The sequence below is a fragment of the Oncorhynchus kisutch genome, linkage group LG1, assembly GCF_002021735.2.
Source record: "Oncorhynchus kisutch isolate 150728-3 linkage group LG1, Okis_V2, whole genome shotgun sequence".
In the NCBI taxonomy this organism is placed as follows: domain Eukaryota; kingdom Metazoa; phylum Chordata; class Actinopteri; order Salmoniformes; family Salmonidae; genus Oncorhynchus; species Oncorhynchus kisutch.
The window spans coordinates 55063309-55085148 of NC_034174.2; the positions used below are offsets into that span (position 1 = coordinate 55063309).

Genomic DNA, 21840 nt, shown 5'->3' on the forward strand with positions numbered 1-21840 from the left:
AGGGCTGTCCCCGAAAAAATAAATAAAACATTGTAGACCGAGAGTCATCTGTTAAATATGTATTTTTCCCTATATAGACATATGTAGGCTAATGAGCTTGTCTGATGCTTTAAGCACACTGTGATTAAATAATTAAACATGACTTAAGAGGGAGCCAGAGATCAAGATAGCCTAACCAGAAGGTAAAAACCTGTTTCTCCAAATATTCTGCCGTTAAGCTCCTGAAGTTGCCGATAATAGGCTACACCAGGGGTCGGCAACCTTTTCCATTTGGAGGGCCAATTTATCTTACCATATCTACCGATCTGCGTGCCAGTTGTGATTGTCATAACTTTTTGTGGAACAGTTTCATTTAGTTTAAAATAAAGTATTCGTATCTCAAAATAAATGTGGTTAATCAAAATTCTAAAAGTAACTTCTATTGACATTGCCAATTATGCAAAAATATTCTCGCCCCAGTGAGCTCCAGACAGACAAAGTTGTAGGATATTTGCGCCAGGGATAGGCCCATTTTATAATGTTTCCACCAGATCAAAGCATGACATTTTCCCCCTTTCCCACTGAATGGTTATCTAAAAAAAGAGCTGTAAAGATTTTTGGATGTAAAAAACAACAAAAAAACACTTTTTACTTGCTTATTTTAGTTTTAAATTGAATTGTACAGTATAAAACAATTTGAATGGAGAACAAACCATTGAGATCACTTAGAATGTATGTGTTGCCACCCCAGGGTCACGCACTACTCATAAAAGAGCATTTAGAACTTTTATTATTCAAAAACATAAAAATACCATCATACCGTAGTTTAGGCTCCGGATTACTAGTTAAGGCGACTACATGATACTCTAATTGTCCCTATACTCATCATGAGGTTGGTACAACCTAGCTTATGAATGAAAGTTTACAACGTAGGGGCACAGGTCGAGAGAAAATGTAGAAATCAAGGTAACAGTGACACATCCAATACCGCCTTGCACTCTTGCCTGCATCTAGCTGATCTAGGGTGTAATAATTAGTCCAACAGTTGCAAATGAGAGTTTCTATTGGACAAATTCAGGTATGTTTATCCCCATTTTGTTCAGTTTTCTTCCGTTTAAGAAACGATTTAACAGAATCCGTGGAATGAATACACCCCTGATCACATGCAAATGCAGTCCACATTCATAGCAGCCACATACAAACAGCATGATCATTTTTGTTCGTTGTATAATTCCATCTCGCATCCATGCACTCTCCTCCTCTCCCTCACCTTTCCCCTTCGCTTGTGTACTTCAGTGCACAACACATCCGCTGTCTGTGACAGGGAGATAAAACCTTTTCAAGCCACACCATATCATAACCGCTACACACAGCTAATATGGTGATGACAATGTAGGCTAACGTCATAGTCAACATAGCTACTAGGACTAACGCATTAGTAAACACACTACAATCATGGAGTGCAGGTGTACAATTAGCAAGTAGTTTAGCAGTTACCAAAAGCTTACATTGACTTGGAAGAGTTCCAGTGTTGGATAGCCATAGCCAACATAGCATCACTCTCCGTTTGAGCCAGGTGTTTGAGTAGGCTAAACTAGTTAGCTGCATTCGCTAGCTAAGTGAAAACTATATATATATATATATAATATAGCCCCAAAACTATATCACTGCTCTAGAGGAGATCTGCATGGAGGAATGGGCCAAAATACCAGCAACAGTGTGTGAAAGAAAACCTTGTGAAGACTTACAGAAAACGTTTGACCTCTGTCATTGCCAACAAAGGGTATATAACAAAGTATTGAGATAAACTTTTGTTATTGACCAAATACTTATTTTCCACCATAATTTGCAAATAAATTCATAAAAAATCCTACAATGTGATTTTCTGGATTTTTTTTTCTCATTTTGTCTGTCATAGTTGAAGTGTACCTATGATGACAATTACAGGCCTCTCTCATCTTTTTAAGTGGGAGAACTTGCACAATTGGTGGCTGACTAAATATTTTTTTGCCCCACTGTAATTCAGTAATTCCTCAAAAAAATTGCACTGTTTTTATCAACAGCAGAAGACTGATAGATAACTGAGAACCGCAGTGAACATAAGAGATTTTTATTTTTTATTTGCACCAACAAAGAAAAAGGGAAATAATATTGTCAAAGTAATGGATGACTTAAATTGAAAAACTCAGGGATGCAAACTGGTGAGGGCCCAAAAAGGTGACACTTTTCTTTTGCACTGAAACATGCAAAAACATCCCTATTAGGGTGAAATGCAGGTTAACTAATTAAACAACAAAGAATATGATCTACATGATCAGTCTGTGTGTAAAATAAAAAGTGGTTACTGTGAACCTAACTAAAAATGTTAGTATTGAGAAAAAAACAATACACTCATATTGCAGTTAGCCATGACAGCCTTTATAATAGAACACTTGTTCTATTATAAAAGGCTGTCTTAATTAAAGTAGAACGTCGATCAAGTGCACAAGGCTACCTGTGTGCGAAAATAACGTTCACCGAGTAAAAAATAGTATATTCCCCCCTCACTCTCTCTCTCACACACACACACACACACACACACACGTTACTGTCAAGTTCAACACAACAAAACCAATATCTTTGGGCTACACTGCACATTATTACATTGAACACTTTCTGCCTGTGGACATCTGTTCTACAATGTGCCAGCAGAGCCAGATTCCCTTTGTTGGCATAATTGATCTCTTTCAGGCAGAGAGTAACACCTGGCATACCCCTTTTTATCCACTGTTTTGAAAAGTGAGAAAGATGGAAAGTGGTGGTGTTCCTTTCACCTCAATAGTGGCATCCAGCTTAAGCCAGGCCCAGCTCCAGCTACACTTGATCCCTGAATCCACTTGTTTAATAAGCAACACCTCATTTTCCCCTAATTCTCTCATTCTGAAAATGAACCACATACCGTAGAGGGAAACCATAAGTTCACAGATAGTAGTTAGTTCGTTAGCTAATTAACATTTCAGATTGCCAGGGTCCAGTAAGCAACTAATTCATTATAATTTGAGGAACGGCAAGGAGTCGTATACCAATTAATACTATAGTGAATTGGTAAAGTTACTAACGTTAACTCATTGATGTTGTATGTAGCTAACGTTAGCTGTCTGCCTTTATTAGCCAGCTTACTTTCACACCATAAACTCAATTATTTTATCAGTTAAGTTGGCTAATATTGCTCAACATTTCTCTGGCTAGCTAATGGAGAATTCGATCCAGCTTGCAAGATACTTAATGCTAAAAATACTTGTTCCACCACACTTTCTCCCTCACATCAAACTTGCCAGTTGTTTTTCGGTTACAGCTCATGAAGTACGCTTCATCACCTTCTCACCCCCGTCTGTCTCCGTGGTCAGGCTTCTCACCTACCTCTTCATTATCGTTCAGGGGATGCGCTGCAGCAACTGGGAAACTGCCTTGCTGCATTCTGTTATGTAACGATTGGCTGAGCCTTGGATACAGCCATTAGTGATCCAAAGCGCCCCCCCCCCCAAAAAAAAAAAAAAATCTCATCGGGTCGACACAAATCACGTAGGTCACCTATTTTGGAGATTACTAGTTTCCCTGAAAACTAAAGCGTTAAATTACTCGTTAACACACAATTAACTGATTACTCGAACACGTTTCTTTGTAACCCCTTACTCCAATCACTGGTTACTAGTCTGTGCATAGTAGCCTAGGTTATATGCTGCCGTGTGTGCTCACGTGTGGAATTGCGTCATTCTACAACTTATTTATTTTTTAAATAGAATTAATCCGCTCAATTTTGAGAGTTGTTTGGCAAATGTAGGTGTTTTAGAAACCTTAGAATCTGATCTTTCCTAAATCAAAACGTCTGATCTGCATGAACCTCTGTAGGATGATTTGAAAAAGTTTTGGTAAGCGCTGTTCCCTTCTTTGTCGTATACACACCCTGCGCTGTCTCTTCATTCACAAGACAATTGATAATATTGTCACACACACTACTGTCAATTGAATCTTCTCTTCAGCCTTCATCTTTTATTATAGGCCTATGTGTGAAATTATTTTTTATATAGTTTAGGTGTAGTTTTAATGGGCCATTGTCAGATGGCAGCCAACTGTCGGGTGAAAGGAGGGCAGGGAGAAAAAAAAACTCTGATATCAAGATTCTAACAACGATAGTGTGTTGAATAGACTTATTTAGGATAAGTCAAGGACAGGGGGGACATGACTTTAAAAATGGCAGAGTAATTAAAAAAAGTAATTCTAGTGTTAGACGCCTCACTCAAACACAAGGTAGGTTAGGAAGGACCTGACATACAGTACCTGCTAGTAACATCTAAATAGGGAATACATGGACAATGGTTGTAAACCATAGCACTCATTCAGGCCTACAAACTCCCTGGCTTGGTAGAGTTGCACAATTCCTTCAACCAGGATTTATGAAAAACCTGGGAACTTTGGTTAAGTTTACGTAATTTTGCGTACCTGAGACGTTGATTGAGGTGCCGGCGTCGATGACACCGCTATTTGGCCGGACGCAGTACCGGCGCGGGGCTGTCGTCTTGACTTTGAAGCACACATTCCTGTCTGTGGGGTTAGAGAGCTTTAAGGTTGTGTTGACCACATCCGAGAAGGGACCTGTGGTGGGAGAAGAAGGTTTTATCAAATATAAATAAAAACTTTACAGAGGTAGGCTTATACACTGACAGAGAAAATACTACTAGACTACTGCATGTGAAAGATGCAAACTGTAGAGAATACATGACGGGCCAATCAAATGAATAGGGTTACTGAATCAGCACATCAAAGGCATAAAAATGTGCTGGATCGCCATTGAGGAAGGGGGGAGTTTGACGAGAGAAAGGGAAGTAACAATACAAAAATCATGATTAAAGCGATTCACATTACGCAATGGTAGAGGAACACATCTTAAGGACAACAAGTCTGAATACTAGTCTTTCAAAACAAAAGAATAGCAGGCCTACTTTTGAGCTATAAATGGCCTATGCTTTTCACTGGGGACATCAATGAACTGTGTTAATGACCCACATCCCGACAATGACAGCTTCACTGAAATGGCAGTAGTCCTAATCATCATCAAATTATTATCTGGGGCTAGGCTTCTTCTAATTCTCACTCTCTTGGAGGACCTGAGCCCTAGGACCATGCCTCAGGACTACCTGGCCTGAGGACTCCTTGCTGTCCCCAGTCCACCTGGCCGTGCTGCTACTCCAGTTTCAACTGTTCTGCCTGCGGCTATGGAACCCTGACCTGTTCACCAGACATGTTACCTGTCCCAGACCTGCTGTTTTCAACTCTCTAGAGACAGCAGGAGCGGTAGAGATACTCTGAATGATCGGCTATGAAAAGCCAACTGACATTTTCTCCTGAGGTGCTGACCTGTTGCACCCTCGACAACCACTGTGATTATGATTATTTGACCCTGCTCGTCATTTATGAATATTTGGACATCTTGGCCATGTTCTGTTATAATCTCCACCCGGCACAGCCAGAAGAGGACTGGCCACCCCTCATAGCCTGGTTCTTCTCTAGGTTTCTTCCTAAGGTCTGGCCTTTCTAGGGGGGTTTTCCTAGCCACCGTGCTTCGACACCTGCATTGCTTGCTGTTTGGGGTTTTAGGCTGGGTTTCTTTCTTTTCTGTCACTTTGTGACATCAGCTGATGTAAGGGCTTTATAAATACATTTGATTGATTCACACGTTTGAGGTGTATGGATCTTGACACATTAGGCCAGAAGCGCACACCAAATTGCAACCCCAGGCTTTTGTCATTGCCTGAATAATAATACAGTAACCTCACTCTACAAACCCCACTAATATCAGTCAATAACAACCATTCTTGCTACTGTCAAAAACGTTCAAAGAGAAAGCACAGACTGTGTCACGTCAAAGACATCTCCCCTCAATTTTAATAAGTAGAGCAGCTGATGCTATTAAGGCCATGACTAGCCTAATTAGAAAGCAGTTTTCATGCCAACCACATCCTTGGGTCCTTCGTCTAGAGTTCCATTAATTCCTCGGCGGTAGCAAACAATGAACAATCAATATCCAAGTCCTCTTAAAAATAAAAATAAATCAACAAGAGTAATACAAGAGCAGCTTTTTAACTTCAAGAAAGGATTAGCTATCAGTGGTATCATGACTAATAGCTCTCGTGCTACAGAACAATAAAACATGGACCTAGGCATACTAGGTTCACCTCACAAAAACAGTGGCATCTAAGAGAATGCCTAGGATCTTGTAGAGGAATAACATCAGTGGCATCTTGAAAGAAGGCACTGGTGCCAAGGCGACAGAAATGTGGCCTTTTTAATTTATTAGGCCCATCAAAAATAAAAGTTGCTTAAACCGTATAGTCTAAAACATGTAGCCTGGGCCCCTAACTTAAGAAAAGTCGGCTATGGAGGAGAATTAGGAAGGACGTAGCTGGTTGTAACGGTAACCCAACCAGATGCAGTGAAAATAGATCAAATTAATTTGGTATATTGTAACAGCTTTATTTCATTTGGTCAAAACTATGTGGAATACTTTGAGTCACTGAGGAATCCAACAACCTTCAATTTGTTTCTAATAATCTCTAATAATCTACAAATAGCCTGGACAAGGTAGGCTAATGGCTGTCCTTGAAGAACAAGAGGATAGTTGAGGCACCAGGGGCGTAGGAAGGAACACTACTAGCCTCAAGCCACTACATCCAACCAGATCCTTTCTTTACTTAGCCATCTCTGTCAAATCCCTCTGCACAGACAGACTTCAAGTTCACACCCAGCTTGATCAAGTACCTCAGAGAACGCTAGCCTACAGGAATGCCAACAATAAGTCAAATCTGATTTCAAAATGATATTGCACCACCCGAGTTGTTTCACTGAAGAGTGACCTTCCATTGTAATTCCACGTGCCTGTTGTGGAATTGCTCAATATCAAACCACTTTTGTTTTACAACTCTGAATCATGATGGTTGCATTAAGTGGGTGAACTCACAAGCCAGACCACAAAATGATATCCTCAACAGAATGACTCAGGTCAGCTACACTTTTGTTTCTGTGAAACCAGTTTGATAGGAAGCAAAAGCCTTCGGAAAGCACTTGGCCATATGACATTGAGCAACATACAGCTGTACAGGATTTAACTCCTCAACTGGATTTACAAACTAGCCTTAAAACATTCCACAGGACCTCGGAGTACACTTTGCACTAAAAGGAGGAACATGAAAGATTCGAGGAATGATAAATTATCTGAGTCTGAAAGACTCCATTTCAGGCTACCAAAATAAAACACACCTGCCTTCTAGCTGGTATAGAGGAAGGCCTTGCATTTGAGGGAAAGATGGATGCATTGTGAATGGAAATGTGGAAGTGAGCTGCCTCAGTCGGGAATTAGCACATACACTAAGATTCTAGATAAAGTTTCACACCACAAATGTCCACAGCAACTGACACTTCCCTTTGCACGCTGAGTCAAGACAGAGGTGAAATTCAGAACCTCACAATTGGTGAAACATTGGTTTCAATTAAACAACTCACTCAGCTAACTCCTGTGTAGTTGATCTACAACTTCCTGAAAGTGCCCTGGGATACTTTCCAACTGGCAGAAAAACTGGCAGCGACAAAAATAGAGTTCTGAAGGACATATATTTGATGCTGCTATGTTGTCTGAATGGTGTGTTTTAAGGGAGAGCAAGACTGTTTGGTACCTTGAATGTGCAGTTCCAAATTAAATTTTTTACAGATTAAGTTTTTTCTTTATTTTTTACTATTTTCTACATTGTAGAATAATAGTGAAGACATAAAAACTATGAAATAACACATATGGAATCATGTAGTAACCAAAAAAGTGTGAAATCAAAATATATTTTATATTTGACATTTTTCAAATAGCCACCCTTTGCGTTGATGGCAGCTTTGCAACACTCTTGGCATTCTCTCAACCAACTTCACCTGGAATGCTTTTCCAACAGTCTTGAAGGTGTTCCCACATATGCTGAGCATTGTTGGCTGCTTTTCCTTCACTCTGTGGTCTGACTCATCCCAAACCATCTCAATTTGGTTGAGGTCTGGGTATTGTGGAGACCAGGCCATCTGATGCAGCACTCCATCACTCTCCTTCTTGGTCAAATAGCCCTTACACAGCCTGGAGGTGTGTTGGGTCACTGTCCTGTTGAAAAACAAATGATAGTCCCACTAAGCGCAAACCAGATGGGATGTCGTATTGCTGCAGAATGCTGTGGTAGCCATGCTGGTTAAGTGTTCCTTGAATTCTAAATAAATCACAGACATTGTCACCAGAAGAGTATCCCCACACCATAACAAACCCATGCTTTACGGTGGGAAATACGCATGCAGAGATCATCCGTTCACCCACACCGCATCTCACAAAGACATGGCGGCCGGAACCAAAAATCTCAAATTTGGACTCCAGACCAAAGGACACATTTCCACTGGTCTAATGTCCATCGCTCGTGATTCTTGGCCCAAGCAAGTCTCTTCTTATTATTGGTGTCCTTTAGTGGTTTCTTTGCAGCAATTCGACCATGAAAGCCTGATTCACAGTCTCCTCTGAACAGTTGATGTTGAGATGCGTCTGTAACTTGAACTTCGTGGAGCATTAATTTGAGCTGCAATTTCTGAGGCTGGTAACTCTAATGAACTCTGGTAAATCTAATGAATTCCCTCTGCAGCAGAGGTAACTCTGGGTCTTCCATTCCTATGGCAGTCCTCATGAGAGCCAGTTTCATCATAGCGCTTCATGGTTTTTGCGACTGCACTTGAAGAAACTTTCAAAGTTCTTGACATTTTCCGTATTGACTGACCTTCATGTCTTAAAGTAATGATGGACTGTTGTTTATCTTTGCTTATTTGAGCTGTTCTTGAAATAATATGGACTTGGTCTTTTACCCAACAGGGATATTGTCTGTATACCACCCCTACCTTGTCACAACACAACTGATTGGCTCAAACACATTAAGAAGGAAAGAAATTCCACAAATAAACTTAAGGCACACCTGTTAATTGAAATGCATTCCAGGTGACTACCTCATGAAGCTGGTTGAGAAAATGCCAAGAGTGTGCAAAGCTATCATCAAGGCAAAGAGTGGCTATTTGAAGAATCTCAAATATAAAATATATTTTGATTGCTTAACACTTGTTTGGTTACTACATGATTCCATATGTGTTATTTCATAGTTTTGATGTCTTCACTATTATTCTACAATGTAGAAAATAGTAAAAATAAAGAAAAACCCTTGAATTAGTAGGTGTTCTAAAACTTTTGACCGGTAGTGTTTAAAGATGCTCTAGCTCATTGGTGAACACTTGAGCCCAAAAGGACCACAGCAGAATTGTTGTTGAATTGTTGTTGTCACCAAAGGCCTACCTTTCAATGGGAAATTTTAGCCTAAGATGCTAGGTGATTTGATTCTCTGTCCAGTCAGACTTTAATGAATCACAATCAATTAAGTGTTACAGCGCAATGGAAACTGACATGCTTATAAATATGCCATGTGTGGAGCATTTCATAAAAATAAACTGTGTAGGCCTAATATAGTTTACCTTAATACAGATCTATCACAAATAAATTGTAAATTCCCCCCTTCCATCTGCTCACTCTAATGTCCCGCTCCAGTTACAGCCATGGCCACTGCGCTGTCACTACTTTACCAATGTACTGTATGTCAGTGAATTATGAAGTCTTCAAGACTGGAATTGAGCTCATCCGACTCTGGGTAAGTAGAACGGCTGCCTTCACTGCCAAAATCTTGTAATGTGGTTGTTATCAGCTGGGTGTGCAGGGCAGGAAACTGTCTCGTGAGTGCTGAGCAGCAGCCAAACAGAGCAGTTTCTATGGGTCACATTACTCACATGCAGAGCAGGGGACAGACAGACGAGCAGCTAATGGAGGAAGTTATTTCTGATTTCTGCATGTAAAAATGAGCAAGGGTGATTTTTATCAGGATGGGACAGGAAAGTTCCTGGATTATAGAACTGTTGCGGGATCAGGATAGTACGGGAAAATTTGACAAGACGGGAATGGATTTTCACTCCCATGTCAACCTCCATCTCAGACTACTCACCCCACTAGGCTAGACATAGAAAATCACTACTAGTAGGCCTAATCAAAAATGCATAAATGAAAAGCTTAGTTCAGGTGTGTTGTAATGTTCTCGAAATGTGGCCATAATTTAAAGGAAATATATTGAAAATCATTTCTTAGGCCCTGGGTTCCCAAACATTTTCATTTAGAGGACCCCTAACAACAAAAAGGACCCCTAATAACAAAAAGAACAACAGGCTTATAGGAGAGGCCTATGATTGTGAATTGCCTGACAGAAGTCTTGACTTTCTTGTGAATTAAATATTGGTATGAGTAAAACAAAAATTGTCACTTTGCCGAAGACCCTGAAACACCCTTACATACCTCCAGGGGCACCTGGACCCAAGTTTGGAATACTCCTGAACTGGCCTGTGTGGCTTGTATTTCCTTGAGGTTAGGCCAGCCTACTTCTTGTCATTAGCAATAATCTTAGTTGGCTCAGCTTGCAATGAGCCAAGACAAATAAAGAGCCTACCCTCACAACAAGCAGGGCAGTTATAGCAATGGATTATTTTGGCTTGACATGTCTACCAAGGCCGTGGGGCATCTCAAAATGTCTGTAGAAAGACACTAATACAACAGGTACAGATGAAAGGCAATTTATTATTTTGGATCTCAAAAATGACCTAAAATTAATTTGTGATAATGCTTCAGGAAACATACAGAAGCTCTTACTCGGTGGGTCAATAAATTCATATGTACCTGGACACATTGTAATTCTTAGGATGCTCAGTACAAACTGTCCATATGGCACCCTGAGCCATATTGTGCTCCTTACCACACCTGGTCACCGATGAGAAAAACCTCCAGATATAAATGGTATTTCATGCCTAGTTCCACCTGAAAGCTGGCAAGCCATTAGAATGACAGCTAGCGAATTAACAAGTTAGCTACTCGCTAGCTAGGACAAACTACTGTTAGCATGCTATCATTATGCTTGAAAGTAGGGGCAATCGGCTGGCATTCATTGCTAGCTTGCTAGCTCAAAGGGCTACCTACACTGACATAATGTTGTCAGTCAAGCACGATAATAAAACGACTGACTGGCCTACTGGAACGCTATTGCACAATGCACGTGAAACATAATGCACCAACGTTAGCTAAGTAGTTAAAATACTAGGTCAACTAGACATTATTAATAGCACCAAAGACCTGTCAGGGCGCTGCAGTTAGAACGTTAGTTAGCTTTTTTTCCAGCAGGCCTGCCTGGTCAAGGTAACGTAAACTGGCTAAAACGTTGGCTAGCTAGGGAACGCAAGTCAATGTTAATTCGAAATGATTATCCTCCTTAATTCACTATTAAGATTTTACAAATGAAGGGAATGATGTGCCCCCCCTCATTACGCTGGGCCTGTTACTACCTCCCCCCTCCCTTCAGAGTTGGGCCCTCCCCTCAGTCTCTTACCTCGGAATTTCAGTTCGTGCTGTGGCTCCAAGAGCAGGACCTGATCTTGCCTGGCCATGTCCCAGCGGTTCCAAGGGGGTAGCTCAATGTAAATGGTTTCCGTAGATTACTCTGTTATGGTGATGTTAACTAGTGTTATGTTAAGAGTTAGTATTATGCTAATTAGTTATGACTATCCAGTCCCCCGGTCACCGCAATTAGACAGGGTGCTACTAGCGGCTGTTGTGATGATGATGATGATGATGATGATGATGCAGCAGGAAGGGAGTGAGAGTGAGAGAGGCTTCGTGCGACGTCACTGACCCTGCATAGCCACTCAATTGTAATGGCGTCTTTTTGTAGGCACTAACTCCTTCATGGTACGTTTGTCAAAGCCTATGGGAAAATGAATGGGTTATTTGGAGGGGTTTTGGGATATACGCCAAAAATATGGTCTGTGGTAAACACAAGCTTAAGAGATCTAATACGTTTTGTTCTATGAGATAAACTTCATCAACTAATGTCACTTTTTGTGAATTTTGAAGCATTTGTGTAATCAAAATTCTATATAGCTCGCAAGCTTGTAGTCCTAAAAACGGAAATGAGGTAAGGCTACCTCTGGTTCGTTCAGCCGTTCCTATGGGGAAAATGAATAATGAATGGGGAAAGAATAGGGTTTCGGGATGAACGCCGAAAAGAAGGTCTGAGGTTAACACAGGCTTAGGAGATCTTATATGTTTTGTTCTACAAGATAATATCAGTCAGTTAACATGACCTTTATGAATTATGAAGCCATTATTGTGCTTCTTTTGATTACATGAATGCTTAATTAAACATTCACAAAAAGTGACGTCAGCTGATGAAGATGATCTCATAGAACAAAACCTATAAAATTTCCTAAGCCTGTGTTTACCACAGACCTTATTTTCTTAGTTTATCCAAAAACTCCATTATTTTCCACATAGGCTTCGTCCAACAAACCATGGCAGAGTTAGTGCTAACAAAAATACACCATTACAATTGCTCTCTATGAGGAGTGATGCGAGGAGTACAGGCAGACACAGTACTGTAGGTAAGTACAGACAGTACAAGTTTAGAAACTCTGTGGTATAAGCGAGAAGGTGGCGGATCGCATCCAACTAAGGTGTATACACTGCCACCTACTGTATTTATACATCTATACAAAAAGGGGAGGGGAATAGGATGGGGATAAGGGAAGAAAAATATTCCTATAGAATAACCCTACACCCATTAAAATCTCACCACTTTTCCACTACTTGGCCCTATCTGATCCTACACCAGGCCGGCAGCCTGGGAGGATGGGATACTATCGTTCAACACACTCTTCTGCAGTAAAATCTCCTACACCAAAGAACCCCTCTGCAGCTGCCACCACAAAATCTATTTTCTGTGATTCCATTCCATTTCTGCGGTACAGTTGATAATCATGGCTATGAACGCTAAGAACACAGTCTTACTGAAACACGTTATTCCTATCACTCTCTATTGGCCTCGGCCTACTCACAGGGAGCCTCTTAAGATCCCTCGCCCTGGACCCATCTTCCTCTACTACTCTCTTCACTGCCTCAGCATACGACACCTTCTGTACTACTCTGATCCTGGCAACCGGCTCGAACTGCTTTTCTCTCACTGGACACTCCAGCACATGTGTAATCCTACAGTTAACACATACAGCCTTTTCTTCTCACATATAGGAATCTCCCTTCTACACACTGATGCTTGTCACATATGGATAGGTGCACTGACAATGTGTTGTTTTTACAGGGTCAGCCATAGTAGTACGGCGCCCCTGGAGCAAATTAAGGTTACGTGCCTTGCTCAAGGGCATGTCAACATTTTTCACCTTGTCGGCTGGGTATTCAAACCAGCAACCTTTCAGTTACTGCCCTAACATTCTAACCGCTACCTGCCACGTTATGGCTTCATAAAATTAATCCCATAAATCATGCACTTCTAGTTGTACAATGTTATACATTTAGTTAATCATGTACAGTTTATCAGACAAGTGTAAATTGATAACACTTCAATTATTAAATCACTTTGATAAAGGATTTACTCATGAAAGGACAGATATATAATTTATGATGCGTCTGTATGTCAGTAGGTGTGTCTGTAAACCATATCTGCAAATGTAGGAAGAGTCACAGTCCCAATACACAGCTTTGTGGTGCACCTATTTAGGTATCCCCTGAAAACAATTGTCACTTCATGTAGTGAATTCATAACATGCATGTAACACAGGTTTACTTGAAATAACTAAAATGACTAGCCCTCAGCACTATTCAAACTGCAGTGTGGAACCATCTCCCAGTGATACACATACCTGAAGTGTATATATAGCCAGAGGGCTGGCTGTCACTGGAGCAAGAGGACCTATTACTTAACACTATCTCCCTGGAGCAAATTAAGGTTACGTGCCTTGCTCAAGGGCATGTCAACATTTTTCACCTTGTCGGCTGGGTATTCAAACCAGCAACCTTTCAGTTACTGCCCTAACATTCTAACCGCTACCTGCCACGTTATGGCTTCATAAAATTAATCCCATAAATCATGCACTTCTAGTTGTACAATGTTATACATTTAGTTAATCATGTACAGTTTATCAGACAAGTGTAAATTGATAACACTTCAATTATTAAATCACTTTGATAAAGGATTTACTCATGAAAGGACAGATATATAATTTATGATGCGTCTGTATGTCAGTAGGTGTGTCTGTAAACCATATCTGCAAATGTAGGAAGAGTCACAGTCCCAATACACAGCTTTGTGGTGCACCTATTTAGGTATCCCCTGAAAACAATTGTCACTTCATGTAGTGAATTCATAACATGCATGTAACACAGGTTTACTTGAAATAACTAAAATGACTAGCCCTCAGCACTATTCAAACTGCAGTGTGGAACCATCTCCCAGTGATACACATACCTGAAGTGTATATATAGCCAGAGGGCTGGCTGTCACTGGAGCAAGAGGACCTATTACTTAACACTATCTCCCTGAAGCACATAAGCACACACACCGTCCAAGGTACTACATGACCAAAAGTATGTGGACACCTGCTCGTCGAACATCTCATTCTCAAATTGGTCCCCCCTTTGGTGCTATAATAGCCTCCACTCTTCTGGGAAGGCTTTCCATTAGATGCTGGAACATTGCTGCAGGAACTTGCTTCCATTCAGCCACTAGAGCATTAGTGATGTCGGGCACTGATGTTGGGCGATTAGGCCTGGATCGCAGTAGGCATTCCAATTCATCCCAAAGGTGTTGGATGGATTTGAGGTCTGTGCAGGCCAATCAAAGTTATTCCACACCGATCTCGACAAACCATTTCTGTATGGACCTCACTTTGTGCACGGGGGCACGAGGGCCTTCCCCAGCCACAAAGTTGGAAGCACAGAATCATCTAGAATGTCATTGTATGCTGTCGCGTGAAGATTTCCTTTCACTGGAACTAAGGGGCCAAGCCCGAACCATTCTCAGACCATTATTCCTCCTCCACCAAACTTTAAAATTGGCATAATGCATTTGGGCAGGTAGCGTTCTCCTGGCATCCGACAAACCCAGATTAGTTTGTCGGACTGCCAGATGGTGAAACGTGATTCATCACACCATAGAACCCATTTCCACTGCTCCAGAGTCCAATGGCGGCGAGGGCTAGTCATTTTAGTTATTTCAAGTAAACCTGTGTTACATGCATGTTATGAATTCACTACATGAAGTGACAGTTGTTTACCCCACTCCAACCATGCTTGGCATTGTGCATGGTGATCTTAGGCTTGTGTGCGGCTGCTTGGCCATGGAAACGCATTTCATAAAGCTTCAGACGAACAGATCTTGTCCTGACATTGCTTCCAGAGGCAGTTTGAAACTCGGTAGAGTGTTGCAACTGAGGACAGACGATTTTTATGCTCTTCAGCACTCTGCGGTCCCGTTGTGTGAGCTTGTGTGGCCTATCACTTTGCTAGCCGCTGTTGCTCCCAGACGTTTCCACTTCACAATAACAGCACTTATAGTTGACCGGGGCAGCTCTAGCAGGGCAGAAATTTGACGAACTGACTCGTTGGAAAGATGGCATCCTATGATGGTGCAACATTGAAAGTCACTGAGCTCTTCAGTAAGGCCATTCTACTGTCAATGTTTGTCTATGGAGATTGCATGACTGTGTGCTCGATTTTATACACCTGTCAGCAACAGGTATGGTTGAAATAGCTGAATCCACTGATTTGAAGGGGTGTCCTCATACTTTTGTATATATAGTGTAGCTCTGGTCCAGGGAGGTAGTGTGTTCCTCTACTGTCTTAGAAGAGGAGTGTGCTCCTACGCCCTTGACCAGAGCTACCACCAAGGTATTCCCAGCCCAGCCCATTAGACTGTATTCGCACACACCTTCCTTTAATATCTTTTTTATTATTAGTAAACCCTTTTAGACATTTAGCAACACACTGCTAACAAATGTTTTCAGGCTTTTTATTTATATTTACAATCATTATGAGAAGTATGAAAGCTAAATATGGCAAAATACTAGTGGAATTATTTATACTGAACAAAAATATAATTGCAACATGCCAACATTTCAAAGACTTTACTGAGTTACAGTTCATATAAGGAAATCAGTCAATTGAGATAAATGAATACAACAGGTACAGTGAAATGCTTACTTACAAGCCCTTAACCAACAATGCAGTTTTAAGAAGTGTTAAGAAAGTATTTACTAAAATAAACTGAAAGAGAAGAGAGTAGTAGAGGAAGATGGGTCCAGGGCGAGGGATCTTAAGAGGCTCCCTGTGAGTAGGCCGAGGCCAATAGTTTTCTCTACGGTAGCTGTCAAGAAGCCATTTGGACCTAGACTTGAAACTCCGGCACCTCTTGCTGTGCGGTAGCAGAGGGAACAGTCTATGACTAGGGTTGCTGGAGTTTTTGCCTATTTTTAGGGCCTTCCTCTGACACTGCCTGGTATAGAGGTGCTGGATGGCAGGAAGCTTGGCCCCAGTGATGTACTGGCCCATGCAGCTGTAGAACTTAAGGATCTGAGGACCCATGCCAAATCGTTTCAGTCTCCTGAGGGGGAATAGGCGTTGTCATGCCCTCTTCATGACTGTCTTGGTGTGTTTGGACCATAATAGTGTTTTGGTGATGTGGACACCAAGGAACTTGAAACTCTCAACCTGCTCCACTACAGCCCTGTCGATGAGAACGGGGTGTGCTCGATGGAGAGGTTGTTATCCTGGCACCACACTGCCAGGTCTCTGACCTCCTCCCTATAGGATGTCTCATCGTTGTCGGTGATCAGGCCTACCATTGTTGTGTCATCCGCAAACTTAATGATGGTGTTGGAATCGTGCTTGGCCATGCAATCATGGGTGAACAGGGAGTACAGGAGGGGACTGAGCACGCACCCCTGAGGGGCCCCGCGTTGAGGATCAGCATGGCAGATGTGTTGTTACCTATCCTTACCACCTGGGGGTGGCCCATCAGGAAGTCCATGATCCAGTTGCGGAGGGAAATGTTTAGTTCCAATGCTGAGCTGTAGTCATTGAATAGCATTCTCAGGTAGGTGTTCCTTTTGTCCAGGTGGGAAAGGGCAGTGTGTGGAGTGCAATAGATTGCATCATCTGTGGATCTGTTTGGGCGGTATGCAAATTGGAGTGGGTCTAGGGTTTCTGTGATAATGGTGTTAATGTGAGCCAAGACCAGCCTTTCAAAGCACTTCATGGCTACAGATGTGTGTGGTATGGGTCAGTAGTCATTTAGGCAGGTTACCTTGGTGTTCTTGGGCACAGGGACTATGGTGGTCTGCTTGAAACATGTTGGTATTACAGACTCGGTCTTGGACAGGTTGACAATGTCAGTGAAGTAATTTGTCTGGCCCTGCGGCCATGTGAATGTTGACCCGTTTAAAGCTCTTACTCACATCGGGCTACAGAGAAGCATGCTCTCATGCATGCTTCAGTGTTGCTTGCCTCGAAACGAGCAGAAGTAATTTAGCTCATCTGGTAGGCTTGTGTCACTGGGCAGCTCACGGCTGTGCTTCCTTTTGTAGTCTGTAATAGTTTGCAAGCCCTGCCACATCCGACGAGCATCGGAGCCAGCGTAGTACGATTCAATCTTAGTCCTGTATTGACGCTTTTTCTGTTTGATGGTTCGTCGGAGGGCATAGCGTCATTTCTTATAAGTGTCCGGGTTAGAGTCCCACTCCTTGAAAGCGGCAGCTCTACCCTTTAGCTCAGTGTGGATGTTGTCTGTAATCCATGGCTTCTGGTTAGGGTGTGTACGTACGGTTACTGTGGGGACGACATCACCGATGCACTTATTGATGAAGCCAGTGACTGATGGGGTGTACTCCTCAATGTCAAAGGAAGAATCCCAGAACATATTCCAGTCTATGCTAGAAAAACAGTCCTGCAGCTTAGCATCTGTGTCATCTGACCACTTCCTTATTACTTTAATATTTGCTTGTAAGCAGGAATCAGGAGGATAGAGTTATGGTCAGATTTGCAAAATAGACAGTGAGGGAGAGCTTTGTACATGTCTCTGTGTGTGGAGTAAAACTGGTCTAGAGTTTTTTTCCCCTCTGGTTGCACATGTAACATGCTAGTAGAAATTAGGTAAAACAGATTTAAGTTTTCCTGCATTAAAGTCCCCGGCCACAAGGAACACCGCCTCTGGATGAGCATTTTCTTGTTTGCTTATGGCCTTATATAGCTTGTTGAGTGCCGTCTTAGTGTCAGCATCGGTTTGTGGTGGAAATAGACAGCTACGGAAAACATAGATGAAAACTCTCTTGGTAAATAATGTGGTCTACAGCTTATCATGAGATACTCTCCCTCAGCAGTCACTCTACCTCAGGCGAAACCTAGCGACTTCCTTAATATTAGATTTCGTGCACCAGCTGTTATTTACAAATATACACAGACCGCCACCCCTTGTCTTACCGGAGGCAGTTGTTCTATCTTGCCGATGGACCGAAAACCCAGCCAGCTGTATGTTATCCATGTCGTCATTCAGCCACGACTCGGTGAAACATAAGATATTAGTTTTTAATGTTCCGTTGTTAGGATAGTCTTGATCGGAGCTCATCCATTTTATTATCCAATGATTGCATGTTGGTTATAGGATTGATGGTAAAGGCGGATTACTCACTCGCCGTCGGATACTTACAAGGCACCCTGACCTAAGTCCTCGATTTCTCTGTCTCTTCTTCATACGGAAGACAGGGATTTGGGCCTTGTCAGGTGTCTGAAGTAAATACTTTGTGTCCGACTCAATAAAGAAAAAATCTTCATCCAGTACGAGGTGAGTAATCGCTGTCCTGATATCCAGAAACATTATGTACAAAATAAGTTACTAATAACGTGAAAAAACACACACGGTAGCACAATTGGTTAGGAGCCTGTAAAACGGCAGACTTCTCCTCCGGCGCCATTCAAATGTCCCAAATCCCTAATTAGGCCCTAATGTATGGATTTCACATGACTGGGAATACAGATATGCCTCTGCAGGTCACAGATACCTTAAAAGAAAATGGGCCTCACAATGGGCTTCAGGATCTCGTCACAGTATCTCCGTGCATTCAAAATGCCATCGATAAAATGCAATTGTGTTCGTTGTCTGTAGGTTATGCCTGTCTGTGGTTGTGAGGCCGTTGGAAGCGGCTTATAGTAGAGAAATTAACATTAAATTCTCTGGCATCAGCTCTGGTGGACATTTCTGCAGTCAGCATGCCAATTTCATGCTCCCTCAACTTGAGACAGCTGTTGTGTTGTGTGACAAAACTGCACATTTTAGAGTGTTTTTTTATTGTCCCCAGCACAAGGTGTACATGTGTAATGATCATGCTGTTTAATTAGCTTCTTGTTATGCCATACCTGTCATGTGGATGGATTATCTTGGCAAAGGAGAAATACTCACTAACAGGGATGTAAAGAAATTGTGAACAAAATTTGAGAGAAATAAGCTTTTTGTGTGTATGGAACATTTCTGGGATCTTTTATTTCAGCTCACAAAAAAACACTTTACATGTTGCGTTTATATATTGGTTCAGTGTACATGCATTTGTCTATCTATGCCAGGTCTAGCATCTCAGATAATGTACAATTAATTATATTCAATCTTACAGGCTAAATAGTCATTGCTTTTTGCGCAATGTCCTGTCCATGTTTTGTGGTATCTACATTGAAAAACAGACAATTTAAACATAGATTTGGCAGCAACACATTCCCAGGACCAGCTCAAGACTTTGTATTTTTCCAAAACATAATTCATGTAAGACTGGGGGTCTTTCTATGATACCCCCTAAACACTATAATGCCTCATATAACATGCCAAATGCAGTAACTTTATCTTATCACATATTTCTTTTTGTTATTTATGTATTACAAATACCCACTTTTCCAACCATTAAGCATTAGAACAAATGTGAGCAATGAAATAGTGATATGATGTGCTATTAAAATGATTTTTTAAATGGCACCGAGTAGCTGCACCACCATCTACAACAGAGTGCAAAATAAAAAGCTATTATGTAAAATAATTACTGCTGGAATGCAAAGGCAGCATGTGATGCTGTGGCATTACAAAAACAATTAATCAAGTTGATTCACTCAAACAGTGCAAGATTTCTTCAGAAAAATGGCAATTAGTCCACTTTTATATATAAATATATTTATTTAACTAAGCAAGTCAGTTAAGAACAAATTCTTATTTACAATGACGGCCTAGGAACAGTGGGTTAACTGCCTTGTTAAGGGGCAGAACAGATTTTTACCTTGTTAGCTCGGGGATTCAATCTAGCAAACTTTTGGTTTCTGTCCCAACGCTCTAACCACTAGGCTACCAGGAACAATATACCTGAAAGGGGATAGGGTTCGGTGCACAAATCAATACAAATACTTGATCTGAAAGTGCAGTTGTAGAAGTACCAGAGCTATAATAAATTTCCTTTAAAAAAAATGCCTTGTCCTTGCGAAATACGATATAATTTCAAGTGGAAATCATTGAGGAACACTTTAAAATGCCACAAAATCATTAACATTGAGCTTTTAAAGGCCTTTTGAAGAATCGATGATCAGAAATCAACACATCACACCTAAATGTAACATATAACCATACTATAAATCTCCTTGATCCCTAGGAATTCTTGTTTGTCACATTTGAGTAACCCTTGCCATAAAGACAATTATTGCACTGACATGGTTATAAAAACTAATTCCTGAAGAATGTACAGTCTACCCTGCTATTTACACAACTCACTATCAACACTTATTAAAATGCACAATGGTCAATAAAAAAAAACATGTTGAGTAAAAAGGAAAGGATACAAGCCACTAAGACAACTTAACCTCAAGAGACCCACCTTGCATTCCAATTATCGGTCCACTTATTATTATTGGTGTGCACTTGTATACTCCTTCACACACATTTAAAATAATTGAATTAGATTAGTGTACAATGCATACAAAGAGAGTTTCCAACACATTTCTCAGACCAGTCATTAAATCCCTGATGGGAAGTGAACAAATACACACATTAGGAGAAAGGACAGACAACTGGGAGGCATTGTGGCCAGTTTACAACTGGAGTTAAAAATGTGGCCCATTTCTGTATTTTTGGCAAGAGGGAAAGCCACTAAGAGGAAATCAAAAGGAAAGGGGAACAATTCCATTGACAACTCTGTGCTAAGTGTTTTCCCTAAATTGCCAGTCAAATGGCAATGGCTCATGAACTACTGTAACATTCAAGACTTAACATTAGTGTGCTACACAGGGGAGCAATTTAAGACATCATAGTGAACATGTTGCTCATAGTGTTCTTTCAATGATTCATTTCTGGACAAAATGTTCCAGTTCCACTCCATATTCAAGCTCGACTTAATTGCTTGCATCACAGTGGACGGAAGGAAAGGCAGCCGGCGCCGGAAAGAAGGGGCGAGGGGAACGAATGCGACCGGTCTACAGAGTACAGCATAGAATTCAGAGAGGAAAAGAGAGCACTGTTTGTTAGCGGGTCAGCATGTCAACAGAACGCAGTGCCTGGTTCTCTTCATGTAACCTTTTCTTTAGAAAGATCTAAGCTCGAAGAGTGTAGTCAAGTTCTTCCCAGAACAAGTATCTAGATATGGCCCTTTTTTTTTAAATATTTTTAAATATTAAATATCAGGCCAGGTAGTAAAACTACATTGGATGTGTGAGCCAGTGCTTATTCTGTAAAAGAATGAGAAAATAAAGTAGAAAAATGTTTATGGGACAATTAAAGAATTGGTAGGACCTCACAAAATCAATCTCTCCTGTAAAACGGTCGTAAAAGAAAAACAGCAAGAGATCAAGGACGGACGGAGTTGCCAACTCACACAAAC

The 21840-nt window shown here is 41.2% G+C and overlaps 1 protein-coding gene across 1 annotated transcript in view; it reads right to left on the reverse strand.

Moving 5' to 3' along the window:
* Window positions 1–11813, reverse strand: part of LOC109891238 (vesicle-associated membrane protein-associated protein B) — a 43087-nt gene extending 31274 nt beyond the window's left edge. Inside the window, exons 1-2 of the mRNA XM_020483628.2 lie at window positions 11487–11813; window positions 4459–4611 (exon numbers count right to left, since the gene is read on the reverse strand). Of these exons, the coding sequence (XP_020339217.2) occupies window positions 4459–4611; window positions 11487–11544 (211 nt within the window). The 5' untranslated portion in view covers window positions 11545–11813. The remainder of the gene's footprint in view (window positions 1–4458; window positions 4612–11486) is intronic.
* Window positions 11814–21840: the final 10027 nt, after the last annotated feature.